The 18,116-nt window shown below is 39.9% G+C and overlaps 2 protein-coding genes across 2 annotated transcripts; one reads left to right on the top strand and one right to left on the bottom strand.

Annotated features, from left to right (window-relative positions):
* Positions 1 to 717: 717 nt before the first annotated feature.
* On the top strand, positions 718 to 1,644 carry Or1q1 (olfactory receptor family 1 subfamily Q member 1). The gene has a single exon (XM_048428819.2). The coding sequence runs from the start codon at positions 718 to 720 to the stop codon at positions 1,642 to 1,644; it is 927 nt and encodes a 308-aa protein (XP_048284776.1).
* Positions 1,645 to 11,104: 9,460 nt separating this feature from the next.
* LOC125396806 (olfactory receptor 1f45-like) lies at positions 11,105 to 12,088 on the bottom strand. The gene has a single exon (XM_048428836.3). The coding sequence runs from the start codon at positions 12,086 to 12,088 to the stop codon at positions 11,105 to 11,107; it is 984 nt and encodes a 327-aa protein (XP_048284793.3).
* Positions 12,089 to 18,116: the final 6,028 nt, after the last annotated feature.

Here is an 18,116-nt window from a genome sequence, read left to right as displayed (position 1 = left end):
TTCAAAATTTAGTATTATTTACTACTCAAGTAAGTATGTAAAGTTAGCATCAGTCTTTCTTTTGTTAGATATGAGTCAGGATAAAGCGTAATACCAACTGAAGAGAAGTCATTTAGAGAAGTGACATATGGAATTATGAAGATGGAAATTCATTCTTATAAATCAATTTGTGCTATTTGAGTGGTCTTGCCCCTGTACACAACTTCAAGAGTGAGAACTGATAAATTACATGAACTCTGGCATTCCCTTCAGGAGGCAGGTTCCTCAGATGTGTAGCCCATCCATAAGGCTACTGCCATGAATATGGTGGCTTGGCTTTCTTTAGTTTGGAGATTCATACCATATAGTGCTTATCAGCATGACCTTTGGATCCTGATAAACAGGGGATATAAATTGAAATGTGCCCTTTATGAGCTTTAATTTTCTATGCCTTTTAATTTGTAAAAACACATAATAATGATGATGATCTTTTCATAAGATAACTATAATATTCAAATATGATAATGTATTGAAGTTCCTGATTCAAGGAAGATGCTCTGAAAATGTTAGCTGTGGTGACAGTGATGATGTTAAAGATAAGGAAAAACCATTAAGAACTCAGTCCTTTTATCAGTACCATGTGTATTTTGTGCTGGGGTGCAGCAATGAGGGGTCCTCGGCAGCTTGCTCATATTTCCCAGGGAATGTAAATGATCCTTTCCATTCTTGTGGCGGCAGATGGACAACAGCAGCTGGACCGGTGTGTCACACTTCATCCTCTTGGGCATCTCTACTCACCCGGATGAGCAGATTCCTCTCTTCCTTCTCTTTCTACTCATGTATATAATCAACATTTCTGGCAACTTTTTCATTTTTGCACTCATTGTCTCTGCTCCTCACCTTCATACACCCATGTATGTCTTCCTCAGTAACCTGGCCTTGACAGACATCTCCTTCACCTCTACCACAGTTCCCAAGATGCTAGAGAACATTTTCTCCTCTACAAAAACCATTTCTTACATGGGCTGTTTAGCCCAAACTTATTTCTTTATTTGCTTTGCAGCCATGGAAAACTTCCTCCTGGCTGTGATGGCCTATGACAGGTACATTGCCATCTGCCTCCCTCTCCGCTACCCCACAATACTGACAAGAAGGCTGTGCATACAGATGGTGGTTCTGTGCCATGTCCTTTCCCACCTTCATGCCCTGCTGCACACCTTACTTATGGGTCAACTGATCTTTTGTGCAGATAACAGGATCCCCCACTTCTTCTGTGACCTCTATCCCCTGATGAAAATCTCCTGCACCAGCACCCGACTCAACACCTTGATGATTCATACAGAAGGAATAATAGTCATCAATGGTGCTCTGGTCATCATCATTGCCTCCTATGCCTTCATCATCTCGGCTGTACTCCAGATCCCCTCTGCCAACGGAAGGTGGAAAGCCTTTTCTACCTGTGGTTCCCACCTCACCGTGGTGACCATATTCTATGGCACCCTCACATGGATCTATTTCCGGCCCCTTTCCAGCTATTCGGTGACTAAAGGTCGCATTGTAACAGTCATGTACACAGTGGTGACTCCTATGTTAAACCCCTTTATCTACAGCCTAAGGAATGGAGATGTCAAGAAAGCCTTCAGTAAATGGGTAAAAAGACTATAAGCCCTCTCTCTGGCTCAAACCTCAAACTGAGTCTTAACTATTATACTAGGAAAATCATTTTGTCCTTCACAAATCTGATTCCTTTAGAATATCCCAGAAAGGCTGAGTTAGGACTATACATTCAAGATATGCCTGAGATATCCTTATCCTTAGCAGCTTAGTTAGACCCTGTGTTAAAATAAGTAAAAGGAGGACTGGAGTGGAAGTCAGCAGTAGGACACTTATAAAGAATGTACAAGATCCTAGCTTCAACTTCAAATGCTTTAGAATAATCTAAATTGAATAAATATCCATAATTTTCTCATCAGATAATGTCACAAAGTATTTCTTAAGTCTGAAGTACAAAAAACTACCACCACGTACTTTGTGTAAAACACTAGCATGGGTTTCACTGCAATTGAGGATGATCCACAGGTCTGAGGTTAAATAAAGAGTTGTGATTCTATGTGTCCATAAAGTGATTCTGACTAATTTGTGGAGAAATTGGTTTATAAACAGGCTATATAGAGCCAAAAAAATTCTCAAGGTCCAGGTATCAGATTCTTAAAAAAAAAAGACAAAAATATGAAAGACCATGTAATCCAAATCCAAATAGTTAAACATACCCTGAAAACATTGCTGTAATCTCTGGACTTCCCAGTGAGAAGATTTATGCTTCATCAAAACCAACAATGATTGTTGGAAAACTAAATATTGCCAGATCTATTCACATGTGCTTTATAACACTACCTCTAATTCAAACTGTGATGGTACATGGGTTTGTTCAAGAATTGGTCACTTTCACATTTCCTAACTGCCAGGGATACTATGAGAGCAATATTGGTGTTTGTATTTTTTGTAAGTCCCTATGAGACAGATAAAGTGGGTTAACTACTTTAACATGGGAAGGACATAATATTTATGGGGATCAAAATTGAATAGGTGCCCAGAACTAAAAGTACCATTTTTTACACCACCCATAATTTTTCCACTTTTTTATTTAAAACAATTTTTTCTCATTTTACACAGCAACCCTAGTTCCCCCCTCTTTCTCCTTCTCCCATCCCCACCTTCCCCAGTCCCAACCCCTGTCCACTCCTCTTGGGGAGTCAACGAAGTCTGGCACACAAAGTTGAAGCAGGACCAAGACACTTCCTTCTGAGTCAAGATTGAGTAACGTATCCCACCATGGGGAATGGGCTCCAAAAAGCCAGTTCATGCACCTGGAATAGGTCCTGGTCACATTGCCAGGGCCTCCCGAACAGATCAAGCCTCATAATCATTTCTCACATTCAGAGAGACTAGTTTGGTCCCATGAAGGCTCCCCAACTGTCAGTCTAGAATCCTTGAGCTTCCACTAGCTCAGGTCAGCTGTCTCTGTGGTTTTCCCAATCACAGTCTTCATACCTCTTGCTCTTATGATCTCTCCTCTCTCTCTCTCTTCAACTGAATTCTGACAACTCAGCCCAGTGCTTGACTGTGGGTCACTGTACCTGCTTCCATCTACTGGATGTAGGTTCTATGATGCCAATTAGAGTAGTCACTATTCTGATCACAGGGGAGAGCCAGTGCAAGCACCCTTTCTACTATTGCTATGAATCTTAGCTGGGATCATCCTTGTACAGTACTAGGAATTCCCCAAGTACCAGGTTTCTCCCTAACCCCACGATGACTCCCTATATCAAGTTATCTTTGTCACAAACCCAAGGAATTCTTGTGAGTTCCAGGGAGCTTAATTAAAGGGTCCACCCTAAGCAGGTCAGATACATCCCCCTCAATTCCCTGGTCCTAAAAATTTTTTTTTCCTTAATTTAACTTTGTTCTTTGTTCTGCCAATACCTTAAACAGGTATAAGAGACAACAGACATTTCCATGCCACAAACACTGGATAGGAGCAAAGAGATCAGCTTTGCCAGGATGTGGCCAGCATCCAGCTTTCTCAGGTTCCCCCCAACAAAGACGATGCCCACAAATAAGCCGGAAGCAGTCTTGAGAATCTGCCACCACAATTCCGTCAAACTGTAGTGTCTAATCTACCACTTTTTATTATAAAAAAGAGATGGGAATGTTATGATTGTTCGTCACTTTAAGAGACAAGACAAGCCCACTTCCTTGAAGCCCCTCCCCTCCTCTAGCCATCTTGATTCTATCTCTGTTCCCTTTGGCCCCATGCACTCCCCTTCTTCACTTTCTGTGGGGGTCGCTCCACACCATAGGGTCAGCATCACCACCCACCTCCCACGAGTTCTATATTGACCTAGGGGTTGAAACACAGACAGACACAACACAGACAGTGTTTCAAGTCATCCTCAAGAAGAGAATGCTCTATTTATTCAACTTAATCCAGGGTTAAATACTTTTGACTCCAGTAAAGAAAAACTCCTCCCACCCAGAGGGGTCTGAGGAAACTGGTGCCTGTGAGAGCTTCTCCACAGGCAGGTGGTCGAGGGTGCAAGGCAGTGTCAGACAGGTAAGATGGGCCTTGGCGCCTGGGCTCTTCCAGGCAGGTTGAGAAATTACCATTTTAAAGTGATACAGAGCCCTAGGCTATTATACCAGGCTGTAGCGAAGCAAGCATGGAACTTAGCAGGAAGCTTAACTGGTTAGTGTAAACATTTCTTGCATCCTGTGCTTTGGCCTCGAGGAACAGGGAATACAGGCCCTCACATGTCCCCCTTTTATATAAAATATGATGACTAGGGCCTGGCTTGGATGGCATGGCATCAGACCTGACCCCTTACCCATCTCTGGATGGGTGTTCAGGTCCAACACAATCCTGTCTTAGGTTGGGGAAAGTCTGCCATAGATCTTACCCGTCAGAGGCTTCACCAATCAACATCATTGAGTTTAGCCAGATTTATGCTGAAAGATATTTTGAGGCGAATGCCAAAAGGATTTGACCTGAGTAGTCCTGACTCCAGCTTCATGAGATCATGAAGGTTACACTCCAGCGTATATAAACATTCCCAAAGGAGATTGTGCATAGTACAATCCTGAAAAGTCTGCTCAGAATAGAGCACCTTTAAGTAAGGTCGCAATTAGCACTGGTGTAAGGTCCCTGGAAAGCTAACTAGAATAAATGATAGCCAATTAGTAAATTTTGTATTCCAGGGCCCATGAAAAACAGTAAAAATCCTTTGCTGTGACCAGCAGAGGTCAAAAACCATATCCAATCTGTAAAGATTAACTGCAGTATCCAATTGTGAATTTAGCTCAATTCGAATGACCATGGCATTTTACAACCTGCTTGAAGGTACCCACAGTGCTTAGCAGAAACAACTGACAGGATAGGGGAAAATCCAGTAGTACAGCAATTGTACAGCAACAACAATACAGCAATGACTGATAGATTAAGGGTAGGGAGCTGGGGGAGGATGAAGTCCAGGCATTGGATTGCTTTTCAGGAATCCGCCAGCTCCGCAGCAATCAGATCAGACAGCTCCACAGCAGAGGCTTTGTCCTCAGGCTTCTGGACAGATGTGCAGCACAGTAGTATCCAAATGGACTGGATCTCTAGGAGAGGCATAAACAAACTCTTCTCCCAGGTTAATATTTAAGAGTAATAAAAAACTTAGGTTAAAATTGAATACAGCCAGTACTGGAGTAGGCTGATCTTGAACTTACAGAGACCTGTAGGTCTCTGATCCAAAGAGTAAATCCTATTGGCCTGCGACACCGCAGCAGGCCTTTGAATTGGGCTGAATAGCCAACCTCAAAGCATCTCCTAGAATCAGCTCTGCCTGGACCTTTTCCAGGGGCAGAAAACAATTATCTGATCCAGTATGTGAGCACTCACGCAACTGGATAGAATTATTTAAATTGTCATTTTTATGGGGGCAAATAGCTTCCTGCCAAAATTAGAGAAATAATTAATAGGATCTTTAGAACTGAGAAGCTTTCGTATAGCACAGGACAGTCAACAAGACATACAAGGCTATAGAATTTGAAAATTCTAACAGTCATTGATCTCTTTAAAAAATATAAGGACTCCAGAAATTAGTCCTCCAAAGAACAATTAATCAAATAAAAATATATGCAACAGACCTAAACTGAAAACTCTCAATAAATGAACTTAAAATGACTGAAGGACATTTTAAAAATGTTCAAATATAGCATCCTTAACCATTGAAGAAATGTAAATCAAAATAACTCTTGAGACTCCATCTTATTTCTGTTACATGACCAAGATCAAAAATATTGCTCACAACTTATACTTAAGAGAAACTCCTCCATTGTTGCTGGAAGTGTTTAGAAATGGAAAAGAAGAATTTTTAACCTGTTTATCTCAGAGGCTACCTTGATTTAAACCTGACCCCCCCTCCCTTTTTTTTTAGTTGAAGCTGTGCTGCATGGCCGGGGGCAGGACACAGGTCCACTCCATCTGCAGACGGCCTCCTGAGCTCTGGCAGGCGGATCTTTAACTCTCCTTTTATTTTAACTTGTAAATCATAAAATTAGGAGAATTTTTGAATCCTCTCCTCCGTACTATGGACTGTGTGAGGTTAAATTTGCTCTCCGCATTTACTCTTGTCCCTGTTTGTCTTTTACCCGCAGGGGAGTTAGATTAACTGGCTACGGTGAGCTTGTGGCTACTCAATCTTAGTGGTAACTTAGTGATTTTTGGGCCAAAAGTCATTTTTTTTTACCTTTTCTATCCATTTAGTAAGCAGTGCCTTTCTTGGCCAAGGCGGTGGATTATGGGTGAGGTCGAATTTTGAGCACACCCGTGGCTCCGCCTCTGCGCAACTTGGTGCGCCCACCCGCCCATGGCAGGCACTTTTGCCCGGCCCAATGCACTGCGGCGCTCCGCGTCGTTTCTGCCTGTACCGCCAATGCCTGGCCCTCGCTGCCGTTGGGTCCCCGAGACCCCTCGAGTTGCCAGCTGCAGTCGCACAGCCTGCCGGAGTCCGGCGTATGGGACGCATCAGCACAGCCACACAAAGGGGCGGCCCAGGCCTACCCCAATCCAGCCTGCCGGCCTCTGCTCACCCTGGCCTGACCCAACCAATCCCGCTGGGCGCTAGCCTGCTCCCTTAGTAATATACAAGCTCCCTGCCTGTAGACGCCAGGGATTAAACTCTCTCAAAAAAATTAGGCAATTAACTACCTTACACAAAGGGAAACTGTCTTAAGAAACTCTTGTGCTGTCTTATACTAATATCGGTGTCTATTTTTTACTTACTTATTTAACACTCTCAATTGGCCTGTAACCGGCCTCTCGGTTCTCAACAAGAACAGAGATACTTGCACCCCAGAATTCCAATACACCCTCACCTTGTACCGCTGACCAGCCTTCCGAGGGCGACCCCTCAGGTATCCTTACCTCTCAAAAACTCGCAGGTGGGTTCCACAGACGAGTGTAGCCACTTCATATCACAGCAGGGCCTCCATTTGTGTGAACCACCACCCGGTTCTGTGTCACCCTCACCTGGTACGGTTTGCGAGCCTTCCATACCGGTCACGAGCTTGGGGCAAGGGCCTGGGGATTAAACAAAAGACACACACACACAAAGAGACCTGGGTCATTCGTCAAGAGCTGAATGCCACTTTATTTAGCAGAATGTAAGGCTAATATACGTTGGCCCCAGTAAGGGAACTTCCTCCCAGCCAGGAGGGCCAGGGGAACTGGCGCCATGTGGGTATCTTCTCAGGCAGGGGGTGGAGAGCAGCGGCAGACAGATGGCCAAGTGGAGAGAGAAACTGGCGCCTGTGGGAACTCTCCCGGGCAGGTGGGAAATTGCCACACCAAAGATAAAACAAAGCCCTAGGCTGAATCACCAGGCTATAGCAGAGATAACAGAAACTAGCAGGAAGCTTAGCTGGTTAGCCAAAATAGTCCTTGGAATTTGCACCTCAAGGAGTAAGGGGAGACAGGGCCCTACAAGAACCACATGGGATCAAGCCAGTTAAAAATTCTAACAAGAGGACTGGAGAGATGGCTCATTGGTCAAGTGTATGAGCTGCTTTTTCAGAGGACCCAAGTTCAGTTCCCAGTATGATGACTAACCACAGTCTATAAAATCAGAGTCATTATGTCCTCTTCTGGTTTCCATAGTCACTTTATAGATGTGACATGCATGCAAGTAAAATACTTACATTCATTAAGTAAAACTTAAAAATTCCAGTCTAGAGTCAGAGAGTTCCCTAAGCTCCACCCCTAGCTATGGAACTATTGCTGGAAATGGTAGCTACAGGAGAGTTATTTTTGAGAAGTGGTCACTAAGAGGTTCCCCTTGTCCTAGAGGGTAATCTCATAGCCCTTTATATACTGATAGGATCAGCTGTATTCAGTAGGTTATATTTTTTTTAAAAAAAAAGTGGTATATTACGGAGATGGTCAGGGGAAGATGAAAAGATGGAGTTGGGGGAAAATATGCTTAAGATATATTTTGTACATCTATAAATGTTTCAATAAAAAATAGAATTCTATTAACTTACATTCACTCTGCTCTTACTGTATACCAAGAACTTGGTGTTCCTTAGATGTAGTCTTTGTTTATTATTTGAGAATTTAATGTATGTATAAAATGTGCTTTGGTCAAATCTGTCTCTAAACCCCACTCCAACTCCTTCTTGACCCAGTAGCCATCTACTACTTCTGGCTGTAAAAGTCTTTCTGTCACCTCTCCCTTGAAAATCTTTGAACCTGATGGAGAGGGAAGTGATATCAAGCTCAACACTCCCCAATGTCTTTTTCTCTGCATGTTGACCAATTCTGTGTCTCTATGGTAATTGTCATCTACTGCATAAAGAAGCTCCTCTGATGCGGGCTAAAAGCTGCAGCAATCTTTGAACATAAAAACAAGTACTTAGGTGACAGTTTAATAATATGCCTATTTAGCTGAATAATGACAAGGTGCTATTTTTTGGAGTCTATGAACTACTCAGCCACGAATTATTGGCCCAATTAACAGCACTAGGAATGAATTCTGGCTTGTGGTGTGAGTCTAAAAAATTAAGCAGAAAGTTATTCCTGTAACATTTGTGTCACTTTTGCACCAGTGGGCATATCTTTCCAAGTCAGTTCTCCTTTTAGCTCACACAGTTAACAATTGGGTAAATCTCAAAGTAGTCAAAGTTACTATTATTGTGAAGATATACCATAATCAAATGCAACTTGGGGAGGAAAGGGTTTATTTGGTTTATTCTTCATCATCACTATTCATCATTGAGTAAGTCAGTATAGCAACTCAGGCAAGGCAGGAACCTGTAAACAGGATCTGATGAAGAGCCCATGGAGGATTGCTGTTTACTGGTTTGCTCCTCTTGGTTTTCTCAGCCTGTTTTTATTCAGATTAGCCCAGGGTAGCAGCACTCCCAGTGGGTTAGCCCTTCTCAGCCATTCAGTAATTAAGACAATGCCCTCCATGCTTGCCTACGGCCCATATTTATGGGGCTACTTTCTCAACTGAGGATCCATCCTCTCTGATGATTCTAGTTGGTGTCAAGTGACATAAAACTTGACAACAGAGCAAAACTATTGCTGCCCTTTCTCCCTCAGAAACATAGCACCTTCTGCCACTAAGAATGTTAGTTATAGGGATGAAGCTTTCAGGTTAAAAAAAACAGCTTGATTTCTCCATTTTCTATGACTCAAGCATAAGATATCTTCAGCAATAAGGTCTTACCACCAAGTTCTGGTGGATGAACAAAATCAGTAACAATAGCCTGTAATGCTTGAACTGGAAAAGAGGCATCTCGTACCTAGCTCTGGGATTTTACTTAATAGACACTTCTGTTTAGGAGAGGCATTGTCCACATTATAGGGTAATACAGCTTGGTGAAATATATACATATACATACATATGTATATGTATGTATATGTATATGTATTCACCCTCTACTCTGTACAACAATCTTAAATTATAAGAGGCTCTCTCTAAGCCCATGTTACACAAAACTTTTGGTCTATCTAAAAAGAAAACCCAAATGCTTACAAAATGTCAATAATCACAACCTTTACTTCCTCTCTTACAACATTATTATGAAATTATTATAAGTGAAATTTTTTCCCTAACCTTTAATGATGCTTGTTAATAGTCCACATCTTGGAAAGTTTAATGACTTCTATTCTCATCAGTGGTCTTTCAACTACATTTGAGAGAAAAATAATTGCTCCATTTGGCAAATGTTGTTTTATAAGATGCTAACATAACAAACAGCTGTTTCCTCCTCAGACAGCCACCTCTCCATCAATGCTTGTTTTGACACGACCTTTACATCTTTCTCACCGTATCCATCTTAGCTTGTAGTTAATATTGCTCTTATTTTCTATACTCACGTTTTGGTAAGTTTTGATTCAGTCCCACAGTTTAAAATATCATCTATATGTTGCCTTTGATATTTCTATTTCCACATAAAACTTTTTCATCCACTTCAAAAATTATGTAGTCCAGTGGTTGGAATGTAAAATAAAGAGATGATAAAATGAAAAAATAACAAAAAATTATGTAGTCAATCATCTATAAATCATCACCTCATGTCTATCTAATACAGATCACAAAATTAACACAGACAAAGAACAGTTGAAGACAAAATCGGAAAAATTTAAATGATAAACGTTGAACTTATTATCTGTTAAAACGTTGTTGAGTTGAGAGGCTATAAATGTATTATGGTTAAGGAGAGTTACTCAGTGATTTATTTTAATTTTAATTTTCCACACAACAGTGTTGTTACTCATGTTGACTTCACTCTGGAAGACAGTATGAAATACATGGTTATAAAAAATGATCAAGTTCTGCATGGTTATATTGATTTGCTACCATATTGATGATGCAATCTCTGGGTTGAATCTTATATACTCGAAGGTTTAGTAATTTATGACTGAGTACATATGATCATTGTCTTTCTGGGTCTGTGTTACCTCATTCAAAATGATGATTTCTAGATCCATACAGTTGCTTGCAAAATTCAAGATGTCGTTATTTTTTCTGCTGTGTAGTATTCCATTGTGTAAATGTACCACAATTCCTTATGCATTCTTTGGTCAAGAGGCATTTAGGTTGCTTCAAATTATCACATGTACTCACTCATAAGTGGTTTTAAAACATGAAGCAAAGAAAACCAGCCCACAATTCACAATCCCAGAGAACCTAGACAACAATGAGGACCCTAAGAGAGACATACATAGATCTAATCTACATGGGAAGTAGAAAAAGACAAGATCTCCTGAGCAAATTGGAAGCTTGGGGATCTTGAGAGAGGGTTGAAGGCGAGGGAAGAGGCAGGGAGGGGAGCAAATAAAAATGTAGAGATCAATAAAAATCAATTTTAAAAAGGGTTCAGTAATTTGAAAGTACCTACAATATAACACTGTTATAAGAATCTCAGTCAGTCAAAGGGACTAAAAATGGTTTATTCATAGATCTGCTTCTTTTCAAATTTAACCAAGAGGGTGTTAATAGCAAAAATTATTTCACAGATATATGATTCATAGACACTAATAAGAGAACAGTATTTTCAGACTAACACTTGCTTCTCAGGACATGTGTTGGCATTCTTTGTTTGCCTGAGAGTCAGGCTGGAAGCTTCCTCTGATGCAAAGTTTCCTAAAAAGTCTCCGAAGAGCTCCTTTAAATTCCTGGTTCCTGAGGCTGTAGATTAGTGGATTTAACATAGGAGTGACTACTGTGTAGAAGATGGCAACTTGGCGATCCTGGTCTAAATGATAACTAGAGGATGGCTTGAGGTACATGCGAATCACAGAACCGTACAAGAGCAACACAACCAAAATGTGAGAACCACAGGTGGACAGAGCTTTGCTCAGGGCAGCAACTGAATGCATGCGGGCTATAGCAACACCTATGCAGACATAGGATCCCAAAATGAAGAAGAAGGGACTGACCACCACAGCTACACCCTCAGTGAAGATTAATATTTCATTGACCACTGGTCGAGTGCAGGAGAGCTTCAGCAGAGGAGTGATGTCACAGAAGAAGTGAGTGACCTGGTTGCCACAGAAGGTTAAACGAGTGACCAGCAAACTGTACAGGAGACTGTTAAGGCTGACCACAACCCATGAGGTCAATGTTATTCGCAGACAGAGGTTATGACTGACAATGGCAGAGTATCTTAAAGGGTCACAGATGGCAACATAGCGGTCATAAGCCATGGCAGCCAGTAAGTGGCCTTCCATGCTGCCCACTGCCATAAAGAAGAACAGCTGTATCATACAGCGGTTATAGGAAATGCTTCTATCCACAGACAGGGTGTGCACCAGCATCTGAGGAACCGTGACGGTTGTTAGAGATATGTCAATCAAGGAAAGTTGGCTGAGAAGGAAATACATGGGGGTCTGAAGCTTGGGGTCTGAGCAAGCAACAAGTACTAGTAGGGTATTGCCCATAACTGCCATCAGGTACATGACGAGGACAATTCCAAAAATAACTGGCTGCATCTCTGACCTGCTGGATAAGCCCAACAACACAAATTCAGTCACTTCTGTTCTGTTTTTAGTGGCCATGAAGCACCGGTAAAGTGGGTATGTCAGAGTTGGAAGGAGGAGAAAGATGCCAAGGTCCAACAGGTCTCAGAGTCTCTTCACCTTAAGTGGGTCACTCACTTGAATGAAGATATATTCCTATTCTTAAGCATCAAGAAAGATAGTTTGTTCTTTTGTAATGGTCTTCTTTTAAGTCAACTAAACTTACTCAGGATGAGGGTAGAAATACAATCCTCTATTTTGTAACTGGTTGAGTTTTGATGAAATATTATCTTGCAGTTGATGGTAACATCACATCTCTTCATGACAGATTTTCTTTGTACATACATTGAAAGTGCACAGCAGAGACCTAACTTTTCATGCCAGTATACAAATAAAGATATTTTGATGAAACATTGTATTTCTATAGGAATATGAGAAAATTAATTTTAGAGCCACAGAGATGACTCGGTCTGTACAATGCTGGCGACACAATCATCAGGATCTGAGTTTAATTCCTAGAAATGACATAAGAAAGCCAAGCATGATGGCACTGGCTTGAAATCCCAGTACTAAGCGTGCAGAAATGAGTGGATTGTGGGGCTCATTGTCCATCCAGTGTCATGCCAGTGAGACACACTGTCATAAAACCAGGATCAATAGCTCCTGAAGAGTGGTAACAGAGAGTGACCTCTGCCCTCTACTTTCCGTGCATCTGCTGTGAATACACACACAAACACACTCACATAAACACCCATCTACAGACATGCAAATCACATGAAAATAATAGTAGTATATAATTATACAAACAAATATAATAAAAGGGCAGTCATTGTTCTAAGTTTGCTACCTCAATGTTTAGTTTTAGCTTTTGTGTGGCCCATATATCTGTGTCTCTGAATCATATGCTGATATACATGTGTTTGGCCTTTTTCTACAAGAGGTGAAAGTCCATTCTCTTCATAGGGCCTCACACTTCTTTTGTCCTCCAAGTTTTTGAGGTTGTTTTAGTTCTTTGGTTCCTGGTTTTCATCAAATTTTCTGTATGTATTCAATAAATTAATAATGTAACTAGATGCTGCCAGCATTCTCAACTTTTGCTTGTCAAGAATGTTTTCATGTAAATGTGTGTATACCTAGCAGCTGAAAATATGTTTGTTTCTCAGCTTAAATGAGAAGCTTTCTGCCTATGTGACTCCCTTTCTTTTTCTGGGTTTCTTTCTGGTGGTTTTTTAGATATTTTATTTCTTCCATCCCTAAATTTATAAAGATGCTGTATCATTAATTCTGTGATGAATAAGAAAAAATATTGTTTTGTTTTGTTTTTGCCTAATTTGTGGTTTTGTTTGTTTGTTTTGAGACAGGGTCTTACCATGCAGCTACCTGTCCTAGAACTCACAATTGACAGGAGGCTAGCCTCAAGCACAGAGATCTGCCTGATTCTTCCTCTCTCGTCCTGGGATTAAAGGTGTGTGCCATTATTCCCAGCATGATTTTTTGAATATGAAGAGAGGGTGGTTCATTTCTGAGAAAAAATTCATATTTCCTTAAACTCAGGAGTAAAGAGACGGCTAAGTGGGAAGTCATTGTTTCGCAAGCGCACAGGCCCAACTTCTTTCTCAGAACTCATGTGAAATCTAGGTGCCATGGTACACATTTATCTCCCCAGTATTTCCCCCAAAATATTGCTAATTAAGCTTTCTTATTAAGCCCTATTTCCTTAAGTTTCCCACCTCAATTTCTTTTTTCATCCATAACTAGATTGTAATCACAGTAATTCATGGTTCATATTTATTTATTCTTGTAATCATTATTGTCCTAATAGAGTTTTATTGTACTATTTCAATATAATGTTGTTCTCTTCATGTGTGGGTGCAGTTCTCTGAAAATCAATAGTTTTATATTATCTCTTATATCATAAAGGAACTGTTTCCTTTGGTGAGTTCTTTCTTTTCAGTGGTGTGTGTATGTTCCTTGTTTTAGATAGCTGATGTCAATCAATTGTTCCTGCTATTGTATTTGCAAGTATGAATCCATACCACCCTCTCCCAAGAGTATGAAAGCTTACTGTCTGAAAATGTAAAAGGCTTGTTTTCATGCAAATTATCCCAAATGAAAGTGGCAGCTTTCTTCTGAGACAAGACACAAGACAAGTAAATTAATAGTTACAGCTTTCCTAGAGCATATTTTTCAAATTTTCACTGGGTTCAAAGGATGGCCAGGCATGATCTGAATTTCTGGATAGAGAGAAGGATGTATCCAGGATGACTGTTCAGTCCTCATGTTGGAAAACATGCACTTTGGCACTTTGGTCCTATACTCTATGGAAACCACTTCCCTTTTATCTTCCTCACCCTTCTCTTGAATTGGCTGCCTCTGGCACTCTATCCCTTCCAATAAGAAGTATGTTCTCCTCTTCTCCAGTCCTTCCTGGTATTCTAAGGTCAGATTTCCTTGTTACTTTCTTTGTCTATCGAAACTCCACAGAAATGTTGAGTTTCCTAATGACTGTCCTTGCTTCTTACTTATCACAGCTTACCCTTTCTTACTGAGTTGCTGAGATCTCTGGAGAGACAGAGGAACTAAAACAAAAGTTAAATACAACATCCAAGTCATCTCAGCTACAGATGATTAAAGTGTCTATCAAAGGATTAAATTATCCTTTTGTGCCATTGGTCCTTAATACTTTAAATATTTATTGTTCTATAAAGTCTCAGATATCAGATGAAAGCTTGCACCATATTTTACCAAGAGGACTTTATTTCATTTGGCTGCACCTTTCTTCATCACATGTCATATTTTCCTTAAGCACATCCCCATTCACTGGCTGGACTTTGATTTTCCTACATCTTCTCATTCACATATTGCCAGACCATCTTAGTTAAAGAATCATAGCTACAAAGCAAGAAAGATCTGTAAATATAGAGAAAACTTACATTATCCAATGTTTATATTTTGCCTTCATTTCTTCCCATATCCACATATATTAGTAGAAGAAGCTTAAACTATCTTATGTTCTTAGAATGTTATTTTTCTTCAAAGACTGTCAAACTCAAATGTCATCATACAGATAGAAATGAACATGATGGAGAAGAGGCAGGCAAGAGGAAAAGAAGATGGAGTAGGTCCCTGTTGGGGAAGAGTAAAAGACAATAGTATAGACATAGTGAAGACATCTCTTATTATTCCTTACAAAGATGGCAATAAAATGGTGCAGTCTGTTTTCTTTCAAGTAAAGAAAAATCATGTTTTTCAAACAATCATATTCAAAGAGAGTAGCAAACAAAAGTTACATTCTTGTAGGCGAATTTCAAGAATCCATCTATGTTTCTTTTCTGTTCTCTAGTCTCTACTAAATTCCCATCAGACTCCGAACTCTGTAGACCCTAACTTGTAACTCTTAAGAACACTGAGCAAAGAATGGAGAAAACATGTTGTTTAGGAGAGATAAGTAGATAACCATACAGACAGTGCTGAAACTCTTCCAATCTGTAAAGTAAACTGAAATATACCTGAGGTGAAGAAATGCCTGGAAAGCAGCTTACGAACATACATAGTCTCTCAATTCTTGGCTGCTGCTTCAGGAACATCTTGAGACATGGAGAACACTTATTATTCTTCACTTTTCTGTTCTATTAAAAACATCAGCAGACATGTTCTCACTCTTTATTACTTGTTCAATGTTTAAATGTTAGAAGTAGACTTTCCTTAGGGACTTATGGAGCCACTCACCTCTCAAACTGAAGACTGATTCTATGATACATAAAGAAGATTCTGGTCTTTTAACCATGTCAAAAACAGATCTTCTAAAGTCCTCACAAAATAAATTAGATGCTCTGTCACATGCTTCACAATCTTAGATCCTCAGCACATTTCTCCATACCTTCCTTCACTCTTAATTGCCAACATTTTGAGCCATTTAAGCATTCTTTTTCGCTCAAAAATGCATTTTTAGTATAATTGGCAATTATTCTACCTTATTCCTTCCACTGACTGTACTATTTTATCTCACATTTTGACTCTCTTTGATCTTCTAAGTTTCAATGACACTACTTTTTGAATTTCTGTCCCCTTTCAATTTACTTCAGGACAGGACATAATGTTAATCTCATATTGTTTTAGGGGGTTAATGGTGTAGACAGACTCACCTTCCCTCTTGTTCTTTAAAACCTTCTCTTATCATTTTTCATGAGAGCCTCTCTGAAGTGTAGTGCATCATAATAAAACCAAGTTTACATCCATGCACTCACTCTGGGACTCTCTGAACCCCTGGAGACTCCAGTTGTGTTCAGAAGGAACACTAATTAGAAGGAATTAACCCCTTGCACCTTCCTGTATCCGATAGGGCTGTAACTCACAAGCCTGCATGTTCTCCTTCTTTATGCATAGATCCTACCACACCTCTGAGAAAAACCCATAAAACTATACACAACTGAGCCTGCAGGGAAATTCTGCCCTTTGGGGGACACTATCACAGTCTTGGAAGCTATCAAAAGTTGGGCAAGAAGAAACCCATGGGGAAGCTGATTCCAAGTCATCTTTCAAAGCATATTCTTCCTGTAATTAGAGTTTTCTTATGAATCCAAATAATAAAACTCAACTTAATTGGGTATTAAGATGAATACCATGAAGATTAGTGAGAGAGCAACAGGACAGCTCTAACAATTACCACATCTCCATGGGATATCACTTCCTGTTCTTTCAAAATTCCATACCTTGCTGGGTTAAATTTAGCCATTTGATTATTTGTTTTAGACATAGTATCTGCAAATAACCTGATCTAAACTAGTTTTGAAAATAAGTGGAGAGGTTCTTGATCTCATTTTAAAATATAGTAATAGTGATATATTTTGATAATGATAAGTCACTAAATTGCTGAAAACTGAGTGCAAAGCAGTGTTTCTCATGATTCAATCACTAGCTAGGAAATTCCATAAGAAATAAGTACATTTAAATCAATGTTTTAAAAATAAGGACTGCATTTTAAAGATTCTAATTGATTATCCATCACCAACTGGGACCTCCTAAAACTGAGAAGCTTCTGTAAAGCAAAGGACACTGTCACTAAGACAAAAAGGCAACCTACTGATTTGGAGAAGATCTTCACCAACCCTGCAACATACAAAGGTCTGATCTCCAAAATATATAAAGAACTCAAGAAACTAGACTTTAAAATGCTAATTAACCCAATTAAAAAATGGGGCTCTCAACTAAAGAAGTTCAAATGGCCAAAAGAGACTTAAGGTCATGCTCAACCTCCTTGGCAATCATGGAAATGCAAATCAAAACAACTTTGAGATACCATCTTACACCTGTCAGAATGGCTAAAATCAAAAACACCAATGATAGCCTTTGCTGGAGAGGATGTAAAATAAGGGGAACACTCATTCATTGCTGGTGGGATTGGAAACTTGTGCGACCACTTTGGAAATCAGTGTGGTGGTTTCTCAGGAAATTCGGAATCAACCTACCCTAGGATCCAGCAATACCACTCTTGGGAATATACCCAAGAGATACCCTATCATACTACAAAACATTTGTTCAACTATGTTCATAGCAGCATTATTTGTAATAGCCAGAACCTGGAAAAAACCTATATGCCCCTCAATGGAAGAATGGATAAAGAAAGTGTGGAATATATATGCATTAGAGTATTATTCAGTGGTAAAAAAAAATGGCATCTTGAATTTTGCATGCAAATGGATGGAAATAGAAAACACTATCCTGAATGAGGTAACCCAGACCCAAAAAGATAAATGTGGTATGTACTCACTCACTAGTGGATTCTAGACATTAATAAAGAATAATGAGCCTATAATTATTGAACCTAGAGAAGCTAAATAGGAAGGTGAATCCAAAGAAACACACACACGCGCGCGCACACACACACACACACACACACACGCGCGCGCGCGCACACACACACACACACACACACACACACACACACACACACATATATATATATATATATATATATATATATATATATATATATATATATATATATATATATATATATATATATATCCTCCTGGATATTGGAAGTAGACAAGATTGCCAGGCAAAA

The sequence above is a fragment of the Myodes glareolus genome, chromosome 21, assembly GCF_982192425.1.
Source record: "Myodes glareolus chromosome 21, mMyoGla1.1, whole genome shotgun sequence".
Lineage (NCBI taxonomy): Eukaryota > Metazoa > Chordata > Mammalia > Rodentia > Cricetidae > Myodes > Myodes glareolus.
Note: the sequence above shows the minus strand (reverse complement) of the source record. Positions and strands in the feature narration are given on the sequence as shown.

Excerpts from the sequence above, each read along its gene's own strand:
- Or1q1 (XM_048428819.2), top strand. The coding sequence starts at position 718 with ATGGACAACAGCAGCTGGACCGGTGTGTCACACTTCATCCTCTTGGGC.
- LOC125396806 (XM_048428836.3), bottom strand. The coding sequence starts at position 12,088 with ATGGCCACTAAAAACAGAACAGAAGTGACTGAATTTGTGTTGTTGGGC.